We start from the raw sequence: 22,014 nt of genomic DNA on the forward strand, positions 1-22,014 counted from the left end.
TCCTGTTACAGATTGGGTGTGAGTATGAAACGGTAGATTTCCTGCATGAGATAACTTTTTGTCAAACATCTACTGTTTGGGGATGTAGTATATAAAGTGATTTAAAACAGGGGTAGGCAATTATTTTGGCTGGAGGGCCGCTTCATGAGTTTTGGTGAAGTGTAAAGGGTCGCAACGGTAGCCCTGCCCTGTGACCAGGTACGCCCCTGCCCCCAGTAACCAGCTGGGGACCAGAAATCCCATCCCCCAAACTCCTGACTTTTGCCATCGGACGGGTCTCCTCTTGCCCAGGGAGTATGCCTTTGTGGGGAGTTGCTCATATATTGTGTGGAGGGGTAGGAGGTTGTGTGGGGGTGAGTGTGGTTGGATGTGGGGGGTGTGGGATGTGTGTGCAGGGGGGGTATGGTGGAGGACGGGGTATGTTGGGTGGGGATTGTGGGGGGGTTCAGCATGCACATGTGGAGGGGCTTCCTACTCTTTGTTACCTGGCTGAGCCCAGCCCCTCCTCTGCCTCCTGCTGCTGCTGCTTCCCCCCCACCTGCTTGTCCCATGCCTGCCCAGCAGGGCTGCAGGCAGGCCTGCTCTGGCTCCTGCTCCCGTCCCACCTGTCTGTCCCATGGCTGCCTGGCAGGGCTGCAGTCAAGCCCATGCTGGCTGCTGCTGCTGCTGCTCCTCCTGCCCCACCTGTCTGTCCCATGCCTTCCTGGTGGAGCTTTGTGAGCAGCCGAGCTCTGTCCCACCCAACCCCCATCCATGCACTTCCCCACCCACCCATGCACGAACAGGACTAAAGCAAGTTGCGGGTAGAGCCAACCCCCGCCCCGTTCCCCTCAACGCTACAGCTTCCCCTCCATACCTGCTGCCCAGAGCGCTACAGCAGAGACAGGAGGAGGAGTTGCTGGATGCTAGGGGAGCCCAGCAGTTTCCTGGGCTGCTGCAGAAGCAGCAGCTCTGCCCAGAAGCTGTGCCCACTGCCTGGGGCTGGGGCCTTCCAGTGGGGGAGGCTGGGAGTGCAGCCTCATCTTGTTCTGTGGCAGGGATAGCCAATCTGCGGTATGCATGCCGTAAGTGGCACGGGCAGCCTCTGTGTATAGAACGTGGCAGACTGGGAGAGGCAGGCAGCACAGTGGTACATAGGGCAGGCAACAGAAAATAGCCACAGATAGGGCAGGGAGTAGAAAACAGTGGCAGATCGGGCAGGGAGCAGAAAACAGTTCTGCTGGTCCAGATCAGAGTGGCACTTGGGGAAAATGTGGGGTTAATTTGTGGCATGCCTGTCAAGAAGTTTGGCCCCCATTATTGTATGGCAAATGCAGTATTTGTTGTCCATCATATTTTGAGCCAGTGCTTCCCTGAAACAGTTCATGCCTGTGTTACTGCCTCTGATATATTGACTTTATAATCATATCTCAGTAAACTTACCATAGTAGTAACATGAATCATCCAAGATCAGGATCCTGTTGTGCAAGGCACTGGTCAGAGTAGAGGACTGCCCTGAAGATCTGATTGTCTAAATAAGGGAAGGTGTAAGTGTGGAGAGGGGCTGTTCACATGTTAATATAGTCAACAACATGATGGCACAAATGTTGTACTAGTTCCATATTTTTATCTTGTTCTGTTAGCGTTTTAAAATGTTAACTGTTTTTAATCCCTGCTTCCTTTTGTTAATTCTGTAATGACCATGTTAAATATTTTGTAAGGACATGATGGGAAAAATTGTTCTTTACAGTGTCTTGCAAATGATGATGCAAGGTTCAGTGGTAGGTAATTTCCTTTCGTCTCTCTCTATTTATTTATTTATTTATTGTGGGTAGGATTATTATTTTTCCCTTGTTCATTGCCTGTATATTACTATTTTGTCACTAGTAACTCATCTTTTCAAGGTTCCCTTTCCTTATAATATTTTCATTATTGACCCTATCACAAAAAAATCTGATATATACTGATGAAATTTGCTGAAGGGATTGATTTAGGAAGGCATAGTCCATGCGGAGAAGAATGGGAATGTGACACGGGAAGAACTGGGTGACAGGGAGGACTGGAGTACAGGAAATGGGACAAAATTGTGGAGAAGTACTTGGGGACTAACAATTAAAATTTCTGCTGTAAAGGGAGAGTTTGTCAGTTGAGAGGGGACAAGTTTGCCATATATCAGGAAGCCATGTATCAGAAAGGGGTAAACACTAGGGAAGAAGAGCTATTTGTCCTGAAGGATGGTGTTGTTAAAAGAATGAATAGCTGTAAACTGGTCACAATTCAATTCATTTTGGAAATTTAAAAGAAGGTTTCTAACCAGCAATTTTGGAACCAAGGTTCTAGAACAACCTTGTAGTAGGAGTAGCAGGGGTGAAATACCTTGATTGGTTTATGAATGAGACAGCAGGGACTGAGTTGACCCAGGAGGCCCTTTCTAGTACCTCTCCACACAGTTCCTTAGGAACTATAATAGGTCTCAAGCTTGCTGATTTATGCATAAATATAATGCATTTAACCTGTGTCAGAGCTGCACGTGAACTTACAAGCAAAAACAAAGACAGAATGCCTGCCACAATTCGATAATGATCTAAAATTAAGTTGTAAAGGAAACAAGAGGGCAGCATCAGAGGAAGCAGGCAGAGAAAACTGGTATTAAAATAAAGGGACTGCTGCTCTGTGGGACCACAGTGTCCCACAAAGTGTAGTATAAACCTTGTGTCATGAATTCCTTATGTTACGTTTTTAAGATCATGAATGAAAAATTCTACAATGGTGGACTAGCTTTGAAAGACTAATTCTCATTTCTTGATAATCTGTGCTGACATGATCTTGATTTTTCTCCCTTCCTTGGGGAATTTGTATCTACTTCCTGCATCCGTCACCCGGCCTTCTTCTTTTAAATGGAGAATTTTTATTTTTTGTTGTTGATGTTAGCAATTAATTACTGGTGCCAAATTTTGGAGGACCTATTGTCTTCTTCAGACGCAATGTTCTCACACAAAATTCTTACTTATTGTAACTTCTTGAGCAGTCTTCACTGAAATGATAAATACCTCCTGGTGAGTAGGAGCTTTTTTGAATGAAAACTTGCTTGGACACCTGTGGAGTACATCAAGAACACTCAGCTCTGCCAGTGCTAGTAGAGTTCAGCCAGACAGGAGGCTAAACTGGGGAAAACCTTCCATACTGCCTACAGAGCACATAGTAAGGTGAGGTCTGTGCATACACAGTCAGATCTCTGCCATCACAGAAGGATTTTCCCTGTTGAGCATCAGAATTGGGTAGAGGTGCACCAGTATATCAGTTGTATATCAGATCAGCACCGATAAAAGGAAAATTTACATTATTGGCAATTGGCTTTCTTTGGCCGGTGTAGCCTATAATGTCCTCCATTCCTGGCCACGTGGACAATACATGTGGCCAGGAATGCAGCTGAGCAGCTTGGAGAGCAGCATCCAGCCAATAAGTCTGGGTGGGGGGGAGGGAAAGGGCATGGGGGTGCAGGTTGAGACCCCCACATGAGGGAGGGAGTGGGGCAGGAATAGGTGCTGCTCAGCCAGGGCAGTGAATGCGACCTAGTGGGCAGTTCATTTGGGGGATGGGGAGTGGGGGTGGCATCCTGACGCTGCGCGCATCCCCAGGGGAGGCATGGAGGGCACGTGCCCTTCAGATTTGTGTGTGGGCTGAGGGCGGGCTGCCTACTGTGGGCTCGGGGCCGGGGGCTGTGCATGAGGCGGGCAGATGGCAGCAGCACTGGGACAGGTGGATATGGGGTGGGCTACAGCCACCCCAAAATTACCATAGCCACCCCTCCCTGCCCCACTCCCACTCACCCTGAGCACAGCTGTGGCCTAACACCCCTGCTGGGAAGTGGTGAGCGCATCCTCTAGCCCCGAACCTGCAGTGGGCAGCCTGCCCTTGCCCTGCACACAAATCCAGGGGGCACATGCTACCCATGCCTTCTCCGGGGGTGCACGTAGCAGTGGGGAGCTGCCCCCTGTTCCACCCACAACGGTCCCCAGACAAGCCACCCACCTGGTCGCATGCAGTGCCTGCCCCTGCCCCACTCCCTCCCTCACAATTGGGGCCTTGATCTGCCCCCCTCCCCCCCAGACTTACTGGACAGATGCTGCTCTCCAAGCTCCTGGGTTGCATTCCTGTAAATTGGCTATCAGATTGGGCCGATATGGCTGGTTAATAATTGGCCATTGCTGTTGGCCAAGAAAATCTTTATCAGTGCACCCCTAGAATTTGGAGGTTAGTCTTCGTGACAAAACCTTTCTGCCTCTTGGAAAACAACTTGCTGTCAACTGAGGACTTGGGATAAGCCCAATTAGAGAATATTGTGGTTTAAAGCTGTTCAGTTTATACAGTCCCCTCTTGTTCATTTCCTGTAGTTGTGGAGGCTGGAAAGAAAACAAACACCTGTTCCTTTCTGTGAATCAGCAAACATGGAATGCAACAAAGGTTCCTAAAGCCCAGATATTGAGTACTTAAGATGGTGACCTTGTGGCAGCCTGAGTTCATTAGAGTTTCCATCAGATGCATCAAATGTCACAGGTATGCAGAGCAGCTGACCACTTAACCCTCCTGGCTTAGTGTTTTAACAGGTAAAATTAATTTAAAAAAGAACATTTTTAACATTTGTGGGGGGTTTTTCCAACCACAGCCAGCACTAGCACTAAGGAAAAGATGCTGAAAAACTCTGCCCTGAGACTGGCTTGAATTCTCAAGGCAGAATACATAGAATGCAAAGAATGATGTGTGGCCGGGGCTGCTCTGTTCCCTTGTGATTTGCTTGCACGCTGCCAATAGCTTGTGTTTCTTATTAAAGTCTGACAGCTGGCTGCAGCATTATTAGAAACACAGTCAGCAGTGAAGTCCCTCAAACCATAACGCAACTTCAAGTATTTGGCCAAGGGAAAAGAAAATGATCTGCAGCTGAGGGCCTGATCCTGCTCACATGGCAGCTAATGGAAATCTTTCTGTTGACCTCAGTGGGAGCTGCATCGAGTCCTGTGTCTACGGGAGTGTTTTGGTATTGGGCGCTGCATTAAGCAGATATTATTTTTTGCCTCGCTTCTGTTTTTTCTGTGTCTGAAAGTACTTACCTGAAGACCAGGTGACTATGTAACAACTCCTTAAAGTACAAGGGGAAATCGCTCCCTGGCAGGTGTAAATCTGTGTGGCTCCACTGATGCTGATGGGACTGCCCTACTGTACCTGCATTGAGGGTCTGCTCCATTGTTTTCCTGAAGCCTCAGCTCTCTACAGTGGCAGGAGCGGCAGTGGCCAGAGACGAGAGGCTCTTGGTCAGCACACTCACATTGTGACTGGGGCTGGATGTGCTCTGTGGCCTGACAAGTGCCTTGGGGTGAAAATCTCAACCTCATCCCAGTTTCCTAGTTTGTGAAAGTACCACAGTAAGTTCCAGTGTATTTTTCATCATTTGGGCCTTTGGAGGAAGTAAGGGTGAGAGGATCTTACTAAAAGGTGGGAAATGAAAGTCCTTCCTGGTTTTGCCCTTTGTCACCAGACTGGTGGTCCCAAGCTCCAGCTCTCTTATTAGTCTCCCTTGCAGCCAACAGCTGAAAGGTTCAATTTTCAAGTCAAGTTGGTTGAACTGTTAATATTGCATGAGATTAAAAATGATTCCAACTAATATACCTTATCGGGGAGGTGAAACATGTAGTTTGTATTGGACCTCTGCCTTTCATCTTCCTAACTTTGATTGGGGGAGTGAAGAGGGAAGTAGAAAGGGTAACTCCAGTATTGGAAGGCTGTAGCCAGAGTCTTCACTAGTCCACTCCATTCGTGGAGAAGAAAGTCAGTGAGAAAAAGAAGTTAGGAATGGAATTTTTTTTTCTAAGTCCTGCAGATTAGCCTTCCTGAAAGGAGATGAATTGGGTTCTCTTCCTTTTTGTGCATTGTCAAAAGACTTGTTTAACAAATACCAAGAAGTTATTCTGTGGAGCCCCACTGAAAGCCAACACTAGCCTCCCCAAAAATCTGGTTTACTGTGCATGATTGGTGTAAATGGTTGTAGTTTGAACAGCTCAAGCTCACACAATACTAATTCTGAAGAATTAGTCCTCAGAATAGAATTGGTCTGTAAAACCTAGAGTCCATGGATGACAAGAATGCGGAAACACAAGGATACGAGTTTACTGACGCTTGAGAAACACTGGAGCAGGAAAAAAGTCCAACTTGTGGGAAATTCTTTCCCTCACACATAATATTTTCTTACTGATTTAAAGTTATCCTTAGTAATATGTTGATGCCAGTGAAATATTTTAGCTATAGGAAACCTGAGCCCGACTACTGCCTTTCTATAAATTATGAGTCATAAATTGTAAGAAGAATATTCAGATTTGCTACAGCTATTCCCCAAGTAGAGCCTATGAGTAATGGAGAAAATATTGCCATTTTGGGGAGCGGGGAGGAAACTACGCTCAGCACAACAAAATGCCAAAGACAGGCATACAACTTTTTGCTGTATTTGAATTAATGTCAGTTAAGAAGATTGTCTCTTGTTAAAGTAACTGAGCAACCATCAAGTTACATGTGCTTACAGTTTTTATTTGAGTGTGTGAAGTTGTTCCTTGTGACAAATGAGACAAAAGTGAGACATGAATATTAGGGTACCTCAAAGCCAACCATGTATCTGTGATCTGTGAGAGAGCCCACATGGGTTTTTGCTTGTCCAACTTTAGTGTTTGTTGAGTTGGCAGCCCTGCAGGGATAAGGGTTGTTCCCCTCCCCTCCTGCTTTTCTTCATGACCCACTGTAGGATTTTTGGATTGGGTGCATTGTGTTTGTAGGACGAGCTAGAATGGGTGCTCTTGTAGGAGCCTCTTTGGGTAGATGCTTATTAGGCAGTTGCCTGAAGCCACAAGAGACTACACGCTGTGGCCCAGGAGCTCCCTGTGACACATGCTCATAACACGGGCTTACAACATGTTCACAAAATGGATAAATTGGGTCCTTAATGGGTGGGTTATCAATGGTGATGTGGAGACCTTGAGAATGGCCGTTAAATGAGAAAACATTAAGAACTGTGGACAAGTCACTTTGGCAGAGATGGTGCTAATGCTAACCCTCCCCAGGCCTAAATTTTAACTGTCTGGCTTCAGGTGTGCAGTTCATAAACTCAAGCTAAACATGAAGGACTAGATCCTACTCCACCTATTAAGACCTAAATGAGATACTATCCTACCCTGTTTGAGTCCCTGAACATCCATTAAAGCATGTATTTTTTTAACAGGGTGTCATCTTAGCATTAAGGCTATGTTACAGGAAAGCAACAAGGAAGAAGGGGACCCACCCACCTTTTGTATTAATAAGTTTCCAGGCAGTTGAGAAGGGTGGAGTACGGTCACACTTGAAGTGCCTAATAGGTGAAGTAAGCTCTGCCCCAAAGTTTCCTATGCATTGAATAAGGGAAGTTGGGCATGCAAGAATGGGATTTGCTAGAGCCAGCAGAACTAAGAGGAGAAGTGTATATCTGCAGTCCAGACTGCTCCTGGATTTAGGTCTCAATTGACAGATCAGAGTTAGGCACCAATGTGAGGCTGGGATTCACAGCCCCAAACCTCTTCCTTGGCCTTCCCAAGCTGTCCCTTTTGGAAATAAAAAGATGCCTGCTGCTTTTTTAAAGTGTGAACAGCCATCTACTTTTTATAATAGCCCAGTGGTGAGGGCAGTCGTGCAGGAGATTGAGTCCTGGGTAACGGGCCTCCTTCAACCTTAGAGATTACAAACCTACATCCCACCTCCCAGGAGAGTGCCCCAACCACCTGCATTCCCATCTCTGCTCCTGGGAACACTGATACATGTATCACTATCACTTGGTGGGTAGTTCACTCTCCTGGGGTGTGAGAAATGAGGAATTTAAGCACCCTTGGGCTGAGGGAGGCCTTCAGCCTGGGTCTTTCACATCCTGGGCAAGTGGTTTAGCCAATCTGTCACATAAACAGTGGGCATCAGCTCTACCATCACCACCAGGGCTGTTTTTAAATGAAAGTGCTTTTGGCTGTTCTGCTTTGTGCCAAATTCAGCAGTCAGCACGTCAGATTCACTACGTGCGCTCTGAGAGACTTAAGTAGGGGGCACTGAGGCTGTTCATCCCAAATGGCCTTGAGAGGGAGATGTGATGGCCAGCCATGATAACACCACCTCTTGGCAATCTTGGTAGCAGTTTCCCCTTCTCTTCAAAGAGGACAGAGCAGCCATACCTCAGAGGCCTTACAAGGCTAAATGCATCATTGTAAGTGAAATGTTCACATACTGCAGCCATAAGAAAAACACACAAAGTAAACCCAGTGGGAAGGCTGCCCTTGTAGTGGGAGGGGGACGCTGGCCCCAGATTCTGGGCTCGTTTCATCCAGTCACATAGGTTAGACTCTGTTAAACAGTTTCAGCTTTTAGGTTGTGCCTTGTGACTTCCACATCAGCATTTAGCACGTTAGTGGTAATTTGGGCCACAGCAACACCCATGCTGTACTAGGCAATTTCCAGCCATACAGTTGATTGAAGACACTGGGAGGTTCCCACATTAATTTCCATTGAGCTGGGATTTTTTTGCCAAATAAAATGCTATCTCTACTCTGATAGGGTTATTACAATATTTGTGAAATTTTAAGTTTCATAGAGGTCCTTGAATATAATTGGGAGAATAAGGAACAAAATGATCAATTACAAGAAGGGTTAAATCTTTTTTTTCTACCCTAAATCAAACTGCTTTTTTTTTTTTTTGCAGATCAGAGTCGAGTGTTTTTTTTAGGGATTCTTATAATACAGTTTTCTGTGAGCTGCTGCCTTAATATAAGAAAAAAGTTCTACGCATTTTTATGTCTAGTCAAATTAATCTGTCTGTCCCCATTTTAGATTTTATTTGGCTGAAGACTTTTTTTTTTTTAATACAAGAGCTTAGGAAAGCAAAGCATACTTTTTACAGTTTATATTCCAGTACATCAAAACTCACAGATTTATCCTAAAAGAGTCCCATTTAAGGAACCTAGTACCCAAACGTACAGAACTAGTGTTAAGCCTAATGAGCGGAGAGGCTACCCTGCCCTACCTTCTGTAGGGCTATCTAATAAAATATTTTCCATTTAAAGAAGCCAGAGATACTTTACAGACTCTTACTAGGCCTTTTGTACCTCTCTCAGTTAATAACATATACACTTTCAAGATATGTAAATTAAGTCACCAGAAGAGAAAGGACCTGTCCAAGGTCACATGTTAACTTAGTTGCAGAGTTGAGATTAGAACCCTGTAACTGTAAATCTCTCTAAAGTGTGTATCGTTGACATTCATCTTCAACTTGTAGTAGTCCCTTTTGAGCATTGCTAATGTACAGCAGAGATATTAGCTATCCTTTAGAAAGAAATATTACTTATCTTTTAAAGAGCACCAACTTGGATTTTGTTCTCCCAAGGGACAGTAATTTTAAAAATACCCTTTAAATTTGTAAAATATAGGGAATGTTTGTCCTAAATTAATAAAAAATAATTGTGGCTTTTGGTCTCTGCCAACTCAGTGTGAGCAATGTTACTTGAATTTTCTGCAATACAATATGATCCTTGTTTTCCTCCTGTATGTTGTCTAGTCCCATTTGTCTTGAATAATAACAACAATTGAATGATCCAAAATGTCTTTTTAAAGTATACACTGGTTTAGAGCAGCAGCAACTGAAAAAGTAATTAATAAACTAGCTACTGCAGTTTTTAGCTGTCATTTTGCATATCATGTAACAAGGCCAATTTTGGGGGAATGGAGCATGAAGTACTTTGCTATGAAATATTTTGTGTGTGCACATGTGTGTGTGTGTGTGTGTGTGTGTGTATGTTGTTTTGAAAGTCAAATAAGTCACCCAAATATTTTGAGAACACATATGTCCAGTTGGTTCCAGTCAGCTTTGATCTGGTGTAAATTAAAAAATGTTGCTTTCAGTATAAAAAGGCTTGTTGTTGCCTACCCCAAGAGTAATTCTTGGACTCTGTCTGAGAGCATGCTTTAACTCTGATTTGTTTTTAATTTTGTTTAGGAGATGGCTGTAAGAGCACTGAAGCAGACAGGCAGCAGGAGCATTGAAGCAGCTCTGGAATACATCAGCAAAATGGGTTACCTGGATCCCAGGAATGAGCAGATTGTGCGTGTGATTAAGCAGACCTCGCCAGGTAAGCATAAGATTCTTTTGCCTTACAGTCCTCTTCCGTTAAATTTATTTTGGAAGTGAATTTGTTGCTTGTGGGAAAATCTAGGATCAGTGGTAGTGGACAGGATTATTTTAGTCACACCATGACCACAGCCTTGACAGTGGTAACTAACACAAGCTTCTCATTCCATCTTGTTAATGTGCTTCAGCCCTTGTAGTGTAGGTGTTGATCCTTATGAGGATTTGTGGGGCAAGACCCTGGATGCCTCACAACAGGATGAATACAAATTATACAGCAGGACCCTTGTGTTCCACAATAGTTATGCTGCAAACCAGAAATCCTGCAGCAGTTTTATTTATGTACTTTATTTTAAATACTCTTTTAATTAACCAAATATGAAAATGAGTACCCGGATGTGTAGTTCCTGTTGCGGTGGCTGCTGTTGTCTGTTTTGATGCTATGTTCATAAGGCTAGCTCTGAGCCTTCAGTTTTCACTCTACTGCAGTATTTTTTCAACCCATTTCATCATGAGTTGACACCTAAGGAGGCATGGGAGGCCATGTAGGAGCACACTATTTGGAGACTGCTGTTTAGATGGTCAGCAGTGAAGATTAGCTGTCCGATCTACCCCTTTGAATGCTTAAAGCTGATCCAGTGTCTCTTCTGAAATGTCTTTCATGGGAGTAAACCTCTAAGTAGTGTTCTGCCCAGCATGAAGGTTGTCATATGCTAGAAGTAACACAACCATCTAAGAGCTTGTCTGTATCAGAACACACATACCTAAAAATCCATTCAGAAGGAGTCTAGGGACAGTGGTGCAGACCCTCAGAACACTTCTATCAGTTTAGCTTTATGCAGGAACATTCACACTTCCTGCATGGCTGCCTCTACATTGTTTATCCTTCTCTTCTTCCAGATCCTACAGAAAGCACTGTGCAAGTCCAGGTGTGTGCTGAGGAGGGGAGGGGAGGTAAGATTGGGCTGGCCAGGTAATGGAGAGAAGTGTCTGGGAAGAAGAAAGAACCTCACCTGGACAAACCTGACCTTGGTTTTTATTTATTTCAAAGCCACTTCTATTACTGAAAGGCCCAGAGGCAATCATAGTTGCATAGAGCGTAGTCCCTGGTAGCTGTTCCTAGGGAGTGGGAGAAGAAGGGGTAACTATTATGACTGAAGATACTGCATTCTGCTTCCTGTTGGGATAGGTTTGGCTATTTTATCTGCAAATCCTGTGCTTTCTGTTGGGGAGCTCAGAGGGGCTTCTTTTTTCAGGGCCCCTTCCCAAAAGGAGATAATCTGGCAAACAGACTTGCAATTGCTAATCCCCTTGTTTTGGACTGAGGTATAAGGCATGCAGAAATAGGGCCTCAGCTAAGTGCTAGGAAGGCTTTCAAAATAATTTTGACAAGTGTTTATCTGTGATTTGCCCTCTTTGTTAGAAGGGGTTCTGTTTTTCCTTTCAAATATATTAAAATCCTTTACTCTAAATGCAGCTATTCTCTTTGATAATTTAAGTCACATCTTTTGATCCCTATTTCTTGTATTCTTTTTTGCACAAAGTTTTTAATTATCCAGTTGGTGTCACTGATCACCAGGGATCTGGGTTTTCTGTTTCCCATGGAAAAACAAAGATTTTCTTCTTTAAAGGGGAAAATAATGGATTTTCCCCTTTAAAAAAGAAAAACTTGGGAAACCATGGGTTTCCCTTTGCAGGCTAGCAAAGTTCCAGCCTGCAAGGGGCTGGGGGGAGTGGGAGGAGGGTGATCAGAAGCAGGGTGCCCACATGCATGTGCACGCAGGTAGCGGGAGAGGGTGGAGAGGCATAGGTGACATATGCTGCCACCCTCCCCACCCCCCTCCCCCCCAGATTTCTGTTGCCTCCCTCTGCAGCCCAGTGGGTGGGACCCAGTATGGTAGGGCAGAGTGGGCAGGGAGGATCAATGCTGCCGCCACCGCTGCTGAGAATGCCGCATTGCCACAGTGGCCAGGATTAAACATCCTCTGCAGCCCAGCAGCATCAGAGGGGCACAGATCAGCAGCACTGCCTTACCTTGGTGGCCATGGCAGCACACCTAGCACAGGGCTCCCGTCAACAGCATAGAGTTGTGCTGCCCTCGCCCACCCCCCCCTCGCCCCCTCACATTGCTGCAGGGGGTGCCTCACCTTGGTGTCCATGGTAGCGCGGCACTTCCTCCTGCACCAGTATCTGCCCACTGGGATGCAGAGGCAACTCCTGCTTGATGCCAGTCCAGTTCAGCTGCAGCCCTGTGCTCTGCTGTGGGCACAGAAACCTGGAGGGGATGCCCCCCTGACACATGGCCTGTGGTGTTGCCTATGCCCACACCTGCCTCTTCCCCATATACCCATCCTCTGCCCTGCATACATACCCCCTTCCCCACACACTGGGAGGCAGGGGGCAGCAGGTCAGGAGCGAGGGGCACCAGCAGGGCCAGGGGGTAGAGCAGGGGTGGGCAAAATATGGCCCACAGGCCGGATCCAGCCCAGGGAGGGCTTTGTGCAGCCCATGCTTGGTCCCTCGGTCCTGGCTGGCCCAGACACTGTCCAGCTGTCACGCATCCTGCTGCCGCTTGGGCACACAGCAGAGCTGGGGTGGTTCTGCAGCTGGACTGCCTTTCTAGGCTTCTTCCATCTGCCACTGCTGGCCCCAGCCCCACAGTACTGATGGGGACCCGCACTGCACAGCCCTGACCTGGCCTGCCTCACACCTACTTCAGACTCACCTGCTCATGCTAAACAGGGGCAGCAGTGCCGGCCAGGCAGAAACTGTTGCTCAGCATGGGGGGAAAAGCAGCCCCTCCCCTCTGCTGCCCAGTGCTTCCTGCTACAGCCACCTAGAGCCTGCAACTGGGCTACCCTGTGGCTCCGCCACCATCACCGCTGCATCTGGGCTGCCCTGTGGGACAGCAGTGGCAGTACAGAGGAGTAGTGTGGGTCCCCACCAGTACCGCGGAGCTGGAGCCAGCAGCAGCAGCAGGTGGAAGAAGCTGCTGCCGCCTGGTCTGTCTAAAAGTTCAGCTGTGGAGCCACCCCAGCTCTGCTGCATGCTCAGGGGGCAGCAGGATGTGCCATGGGCAAGTGGTGCAGAGCAGGCGTTGGGTTGACTGGGGTCAGGGCTGTGGCGTGGGTTCCAGCTGGTCCTCACCTGCTAGGGTGAGTCTGCAGTGGGTATGGGACGGGGCTGGGGCTGTGCGCTGTTGGCGGTGGCAGTGAGGCATCGCAGGCCTCACGGGCTCCAGGCTTTTGCAGAGAAGGGGTGGGTGCTGACCAGCTCAAGAGGGTATGTGGGGAAGCTCCCATGCACACCCCACCATACTCACAAACCCTCCCCTGCAAGCCCCACAACCACACCCTCCCCCACACACAATCACAAACACCACACCCAGCCACACGCTCCCCCATGCCTCCCACACTCTCCCCACATGCAGAGTTTTTAATCAGAGAATTTTGGATTTTTAACAGAGACAGCCAGGTTCCCTGCATCACATCCTGGTCTCATTTAAGCAGAATATAGGACTACAGTAATTCCAGGATCAAACAGTTACGGCAGCTAGTCAAAGCAGTTACCTTTTAAACTCTAGGTCTGAGTTTACTTTGAGGATAATGAGGAATGCAAAACTCAGGTGGTATGTGACTGGCATGTATCTTTGTGACATGTCAGGCAAGCATTTTGATTTATCTTGGTATTAGAGTTGGGCTAGGTTAGTACAGACCCTTGCATTTGAGTATATAGCATACAAGCCTTCCTGGAAGCTTTAAGATTTTCACAATGAGAGGTTTAGAGATTTCCATACTGTTCTATACGTTTTGAAATCCTTCATCTTTACATGGTTTTAACTACACTGTTGTAATTGATGGCACATTTCTAGTAAGTGGGTGAGGACTAAGTGACTGACGTCAGCTGTTGGATCAGAGGGAGGGAGGGAGGGAGAGAAAGAAAGAAAGCATTTTGCCCACATAAAAGCAGGTGCTGCCCATGCAGTCAAAAGTTTCATCAGTTTGAAAGGGAGAAAATGGACAAAAATCACTTCCAAGACATGTCACACTTGGTACCTTCAGAGACCCATACGTTCCTCAGTTGAACCTGAATAGGACTTGGTGGACCTGATTTACTGAAGCTGTTTCAAGAGGTACAAGGCCCCATGCAGAACTAAGGAATTCACCCCAGAGGAAGGCAGGATTCCTGATGGGGAAACCGCTTCAGTTTGCTGTTCTATGTGAACCCTGCCAGTAGAGATGCTGAGTGGTTTTGCTGAATCAGTTCATCCTCAGGCTATACCTGCTTCTGGGCTGCTGCCAGCTGACTCTGGAGCCTAGGTGTGTGCAGCGAGCTTGTTTTATACAAGTTCGGTAGTACGTGACACCCCCACCCCCAGTAACTAATGATCAACAAGCTGTAAGTGGTGCACATTGGGTTCAGTACCGCTGAACGGCAGTTTCCAGCTCTTTGTGGTTTGTGATTTTGATTCCATCCTGGCTTTTAAATCCAGGCTAGAATACAAACCTGATGACTTCATAAATAAGGCATTTGAACTTTCATTTTCAGGATTTGTTAAAGCTCCTGGTGACTCCTCCCATGAAAAGAGCTGTTGGCCTGTCAGTCATCACCTGTATTTAAAGCAGTTATTAAAGCAGCACCTATCATTTTAAATGTTCAGATCACCTAACTTAGTTTGACTTTGGGTTTTTTGTCAAAATACGCACTATAGACAATGTTGTATATGTGCAAATGGATTAGTAAAGTAACGTAACTGGTCCCCCCACAACCTGAGTTGTTTGCTAACCTCTTCTGTATTCTTTTTATAAAGGGAAGGGGATGGTGCCAAATAACGTAACCCGCAGGCCAAGTTTTGAAGGATCAAACGAGTCTTTTCCGTCCTATCATCAGATTGGCAATGCAACCTATGAAGGGACAAGCTTTGGTGCAGAAGGTGCAGACATGCTCAGTGATGTTCCAAGGCCATACATGGACTATTTAATCTCTGCTTCACAGTCCGCAGCCCTGAACTCTCCTGTACAGAGACCTTCAGCAGTGGGCTCTCACAGTGCTCCTGGAAGCCATCAGCATCAGCAGAAAACATACTCTGCAAATATAGACTCCTCTGTGATTAATTACCCAGGGGCTAATCATGGCAGCCAAGCTCTACAGCTACAGGTCACGCATGGCCCAAACAGCCCACATTACAGCAGGCAGCACATGATGGTGCAGGGGGAACCGATGGGTTATGGCATTCAGCGGACTCCATCGTTCCAAAACAAAATGCAGCAGGAGGGAGGATATGCAAATCTCCCGAATAAAGGGACGGTTGTTCAGAATAACTCTGGTCACGCATTTCAGCAGGCACCAGCGAGTCTGTATATACCACATTCTCATCACAAACAAACAAGTCCTTCCTCTCATCAAATGCATGTGATAGCCAGAGGTTCAGCCTTTGCTAATGATTTTTCAGATAGTCCACCACAGAGCTTATTAACTCCATCTCGAAATAGCCTAAACATGGACCTGTATGACATGAATAATCCTCAAGTTCAGCAGTGGCAAACAGCAACACCGTCACGCCGTGATTCTTTACAAAGCCCAGGAATAGAAACATCTCCACGGCAACATGTAACCTTCAGACCAGATGCCACAGTGCCAAGCAGAACAAACTCCTTTAACAATCACCAACAACAGCCCCAAGTGCCTGTATCTATGAGACAGGTTCCCCCAGGCAAACCTGATGCCTCAATTACATCTCCAAATACCATCACAGCAGTCACATCTGCTCATATTCTCCAACCGGTGAAGAGCATGAGAGTGATGAGACCTGAACCTCAAACTGCGGTAGGGCCTTCCCATCCTGGCTGGCTCCCTGCACAAACTCCAGCGGTGGATGGCTTAGAAATTATTGAACCCCATCAGCTTCCCGTTGGAGGAGCTAATGCCTACCAACTAGAGGTTGATTACAGCAGCCAGGAGCCCAGATGTCCTCCACCACCGTATCCTAAGCATTTGTTACTTCCCAGTAGCTCTGAGCAGTTTGATATCAACTGCTTGTGTATGGGTGTAGAACAGACCCTTCGGGGGGTTCCCACTTCAACGTGCAGTAAAGCTGAGGAAAATGGTGAAAGGAATGACAAAAGCAGCAAGAATGCTAAAATGGAAAAACCAGGCAAGGATAAAAAGCAGATCCAGACATCTCCTGTGCCAGTGCGGAAAAATGGCAAAGATGAAGAAAAAAGAGAATCCCGTATTAAGAGCTATTCACCATTTGCCTTCAAGTTCTACATGGAACAACATGTAGAGAATGTCATAAAGACCTACCAACAAAAAATTAACAGGCGTCTGCAGCTGGAGCAAGAAATGGCCAAAGTAATTGTCTTTGTTTGATTTCAATAATAGTCAGGGCCAAATTGGTATAAGTAGCTTCAGGCTTCATGGGAAGCTGTATGGGTTCAGCATCTCAGAAAACCAGACCATTCTTACTTAGGAGTCTGATTGTGGAGTTAGTTGTTGCCCCTGATTGAAGTACCAACAACATTTGCATTCACCCAGGAAACTCTAAAACAGCAAACATATTTCACATGGACACAGTAGATGGTGCTTTTGCATGACATCTATTTATGGTTTTCTCATCACTTTCAATTACAGTATTGCTTTACTAAGTTTTTTGAGGGGTTTTTTTACCATTGGTTAGCTTCAATTTCGCAGTCAATCCTGCTTGTTGCACAGGTTTCTTTTTGTTTCCCCTTCTCCAACTGATTTATGTAGATTTCTTTTATACAGGCCTCTCACCACAGAGTGGCCCATCCAAAGTTCTGGGCTTTCAGGACATCAATTTTAAAAGCACTAGAATTTAGATGGAAAGTAAAAGCATCAGTAATCCTCTTTCCTCCCATCACGTTGCACATCCTTTGCTTCCCAGTCATCTGACCAGTCAGTAAATCCTCATTGCTCTTTACTGCCAAACAGAAAACATTGTGGAGTGCCCAAAAGGCATTGAATTAAAGATCTTATAAATAGGCATGCCAAAAGAAAGAGGTCTTTTGCAGAGAATGCAATGCCAGCAGACCCTTCCATTTTATAATGGAGGAATCAAGCTGAGGTATCTGTGAGGCATCTGCTGATAGCATTTGTGTTAGGAAAACAAGCAGAGAGAGATGACTTATCAGATACCTTGATATCTCCTCCCTCTTCAGGAATGTATAGGTCAAAAACAAAACCTTAAATCTCACTCAGAAACCAATAACTAGACAGTGTAGATAAGTGAGCACTGGTAACCTGTGATGCCATTTTGAGGCACAACTTTTGGCTGCTTTTCTTAAAGTTTCTGGATGGATCTGTGTAGGTGTAGCTTCACGCAGATTGTATTACAGTAACCTGGGATCGTGGTGACAAAGGCATGTCAGGAGCAAGATCCACATCCAACAGAAAGGAGCAGTCAGTTTCCTTTGTCAGGCTTGTCTTGTTAAGCTGATGCTTTCTGTCAGTCACTCTGGAGAGCGTCTGCTAATTCCTTGTAGTGACATGAGCAGACCAATCGGAGATCTACACCAGATTTAAATAGTAGGCCAGGAGGCAATGAACTTGCAAGTGCTTTAAAAATACACCTATAGACTGAGGCAGGGCCAAAGAACTTGAATATCCTTCTCCTAATTCATGGTTAATTTAATCTAAGCACGTGCCCTCAAAATGCTAGTTGTATTGGTTTCTTATTATGAATGTAATTATACTGGCTGTTCTGTTTTGTTTTTTCCCCCTATAAAGGCTGGTCTTTGTGAAACAGAACAGGAGCAAATGCGGAAAATTCTCTACCAAAAGGAATCTAACTACAACAGACTGAAGAGGGCCAAAATGGACAAGTCCATGTTTGTAAAAATCAAGACCCTAGGGATCGGCGCTTTTGGGGAGGTGTGTCTCGCCTGCAAGGTGGACACTCATGCCCTTTATGCCATGAAAACTTTGAGAAAGAAGGATGTCCTGAATCGTAATCAGGTCGCTCATGTCAAAGCAGAAAGGGATATACTCGCTGAGGCAGACAATGAATGGGTGGTTAAACTCTATTACTCATTTCAAGATAAGGAGAGTTTGTACTTTGTGATGGACTACATCCCCGGTGGGGATATGATGAGTCTGTTGATACGGATGGAAGTCTTCCCAGAGCACCTAGCTAAGTTTTATATTGCAGAGCTCACTTTGGCCATAGAGAGTGTACACAGAATGGGATTTATCCATAGAGACATCAAGCCTGACAACATTCTTATAGACCTTGATGGACATATTAAACTGACTGACTTCGGGCTCTGCACCGGATTCAGGTGGACCCACAATTCCAAATACTATCAGAAAGGTAACAGTCTTAGGTGCACCTGTTCTGACAATTGTCATATCATTTCACTCTGAAGATAGGCAGTGGTCTTTCTGTCAGTGTGCCAACTGAAAGAACATTGCATGTTTTATATGCTACAACAGTGACTAATGATGAGTCATTGACTTGCCAGCTCATGCATGAAATTTGCTGTCTTAGTGCAGAAGTGCTTGATCTCCAATCTGTGGGCCAAATGCAGCCTGCAGAGCCTTGGTATCTGGCCCATGGGGCTTTCCACAGTTCCGGAAATTTGGCAGCAGGGAAACAGTGGCAATTAATACTGTCACCCCTTCCTACTGCCAAATTCCAAAGCTTCACATGACAGATCAGAACCAGGCCATGCCCCTCTCTCCCCGCACAGCTAGATCAAGGCTGGACCACCCCCTTCCCTCCACGCAGCTGGGTTGGAGATGGGCAGTGTCCCCTTCTCCCTGTGGGGCCAGGCCTTGCTCCCCTCCCAACCTGAGGGTCCAGCCCATTTCCCCTTCCCTCGCCCCAGCTGGGTTGAGGCTGGGCCACACCCCCCCTTCCCTCCATGCAGCCAGGTTTGGGCCAGGCTACACCCCCTGCCTTCCACAGGATCAAGCCACTCCCTTTCCCCCTGTGTGGCTGGATGCAGGACAGGTCATGACCCCAGCCTCCACCCGTGGGGCTGGGTTGGGGCCAGACCATGGTCCCTTCCCCCTTACAGCTGGATTGGGGCTGGGCTGCCATCCATGCAGCTGGATGGGGCCCCACCACACTTGCCCCAGGTGCTGGATCAAGACCACCAGCTGGATCTGGCCTGCAAGCTGACCCCAGGCACTGCCCACCCAGTTTGCCAGCAAAAAGGTTGAACACTGCTGTCTTTGTGCATGAACCCTTTGCTTTCTCCATCAGCAACCTAAATGGCTGCTGTGATTCCAGTAAACTTCCAGGTTTATTGGTTCAAGGGTCTGTATTGACGATGAAAAGAATTAACCACAAAAGCAGCAGAGTTGATTGTATCCCAGCACCAACATTCATACGAATGCCATTGTTCAGGAATGAACCAGTTTTGAGCTGTAGTCACAGAGTTATTTGTACACGTAGGTATCTCCATTGTGGGGATGTACTTTACAAGTCTTACTGTGGGGTGGGGACATGGGCACATTTAAAAAAATTGGCCTGGAAAAGGAGAAGTTTTAAAAAATGTAAATAATATTGGATTAAGGTTTTATAGGAAGCCCATTATTTACTCTAGTGAGAAGGCAAGTCCCAGATGGCAAAACTAGCAAATCAGTCATTATTTTTCTCTTTATTTGACGTGTGTTTTATAAACAGTGCTATTCATGGAAAACTTTCTATCCCTTTTCCCATTTAAAAGGGAGCCACATCCGACAGGACAGCATGGAGCCCAGTGATCTTTGGGATGACGTGTCCAACTGTAGGTGTGGAGACAGGCTGAAGACCTTGGAGCAAAGAGTTAAAAAACAGCATCAGAGATGTTTAGCCCACTCATTAGTTGGGACCCCTAATTACATTGCTCCTGAAGTGCTGCTTCGTAAAGGTAGAGGACCTCAATTTTTTTCCTGTTAAATGAAAGCCAATGCTTAGAAGTGTACTTTTGGTTTTAAGTAAAAAAAAAAAAAAAAAAAAATGCCTGGTAAGTGTGTTGGGTTTACTGCCCTGGACACTTAAGTGTAGATTTCACCATATGTATCAGTACTGTTCATCATGTCCATTCAGTCTGTGGCATGTCTGTTCAGATTACTAACAAAAGTGCAAGCTGGTGTCGGCGGTGATACTGTGCACAAAACAGGAATCTGATCACTAGCTAATTCAGAAAAGCCAACAAGCAGCCTACTCATATGGTACCTATTGACTGACTCAGACTGGATTACAAACTTGTAAATTTACAGGTTGGCTACTGCTAAGTGGCAAGAGACAGGTTTGACGTTATGTTGCTTATACGCCAAAACAGAAAAACCCCCACAGTCATTAATTACTCCAGAAGCTTGTTTACTTTTAGCAAAGAGATCCTTCACCTTTTCTACCAATGCAGCAACTTCTGTGTCACCTTCTGGCACTTAGGTATGTGTGGGCAGGGTGGGGTTGTTGCAAAGAAAATTGCATGAGTTACTCCAACTAGTCCAGCCTTCTCACCTTGTTGATAACAACACATTTCAATCCACAACTGAATGTTAGCATAATCGATCAAAGCTCCCCGCTTCTTGTGGGTCTGTGACCCCAAAATGCCATTACTATCTGCCAACATCATCTTCCAAAGTTATCTGAAAAAGTCATAGTTTCTAATAAACAACTTATTTCCTGGGGAATAGGAACACGGGAAGGTTTACCATTAAACCTGTCTAAAGTAAAAAAGACTGTGGTCTTCCAGTTTCCATCCTCCTTTGGGCCCACATGAATTATGGAATTGGCTATTCCAGTATCAGTTAACATTTTGTACCAGAAACCCTGTGCTCATAATGGTGTGCATACATCCTCTTCAGCTTTTAACTGTGCTGTAATATTTTGAATCTTCTTCTCTAAGATTGCTACTTTTTCAGATGTCCCCTTTGCCACCATGTATGGTCCTTGAAGGAGAGCTGCCTTCTTCCTGTTTTCCCACTTTTTTATTCTTTCTAATCCAACTAGATGATTCTTCACAGAGTCCTCCAAGGGCCTGGGGTGTCAAATGTACCCTATTCCCATACAGTCTCCTGTATTGGATCACCTCTTGTTTGAGTTGGTCCTCTATTCCCTCTTTATCAGGTAGGCTATTAGTACTACCCATGCCAGATTACTGACTTTTCCCAGTTGGGCAAAACTTGAGTCCCATCCCCAAGGCCTCATCTGTGCTTTAGCTCAAGAAGTGAAAGAAAAATGCAAACAACTCCTACCACACATCAACCACCCACCCAGGAGCCCCAGTTCTTTTACCTGGATTACAGGTGAACTGACAGGTTGGCTACTGATAAGAGAGGAAGCAACATGTCTATAGCCCAACCTTTTCTTGCTTACATTGCAAAACACAAAAACAAACGTTTATCCCAAAGTCTGGCTACCTGTGACAGCACAACATAAATTCTTATGTTTAGCATCTGGCGAGATTTAAGATGGCGGGAAGGGTGGCATGCAGACTGGCAGCAGGTATTCTTGAATTTGCTGTGTTTTCCACATTTCTCTCCAAACTATACCCTATATTTGTAGATGGCTGATTTTACTACATGTTCTCTGATAGATTTTATTTAGCTTTTTTTGTTTCACTGAAACTTTTGGAGCTGGGCTGAACCAGATCTCCTGTGAACTTGGAAGGTGTCAATTAGTTGGGCTTTATGTTCTGTGAAAGGTATACTTCTGGACAGAGGATTCCATATCTCCATCCTTTCGCCATTATGGAATACTGTTCAGCACTGCTGTTTCTTCTTCACTTTAGGTTATGGTCTTCACTGACAAAGCTACATTATTTTTATAACTTACCTAAGAAGCTTAACAAAAACATATTTCTTATAACTAAATGTATTAGATGCTATTTTGCTACATCAGTCAC

The 22,014-nt window shown here is 45.7% G+C and overlaps 1 protein-coding gene across 4 annotated transcripts in view; it reads left to right on the forward strand.

Moving 5' to 3' along the window:
• LATS2 (large tumor suppressor kinase 2) overlaps window positions 1-22,014 on the forward strand; it is a 78,599-nt gene that overhangs the window by 51,110 nt on the left and 5,475 nt on the right. For 3 of the 4 annotated variants that reach the window (XM_006017626.3, XM_006017623.3, XM_025196628.1), the window contains 4 exons: window positions 10,025-10,157; window positions 14,964-16,507; window positions 17,903-18,485; window positions 19,849-20,031. In XM_006017626.3, coding sequence (XP_006017688.1) covers window positions 10,025-10,157; window positions 14,964-16,507; window positions 17,903-18,485; window positions 19,849-20,031 — 2,443 coding nt within the window. Of the gene's footprint in view, window positions 1-4,415; window positions 4,537-10,024; window positions 10,158-14,963; window positions 16,508-17,902; window positions 18,486-19,848; window positions 20,032-22,014 lie in introns of those variants that run through there. The other variant, XM_006017627.3, reaches the window with a different exon arrangement.

This window comes from Alligator sinensis, unplaced genomic scaffold (assembly GCF_000455745.1).
Source record: "Alligator sinensis unplaced genomic scaffold, ASM45574v1 scaffold777_1, whole genome shotgun sequence".
NCBI classification, from domain to species: Eukaryota; Metazoa; Chordata; order Crocodylia; family Alligatoridae; genus Alligator; species Alligator sinensis.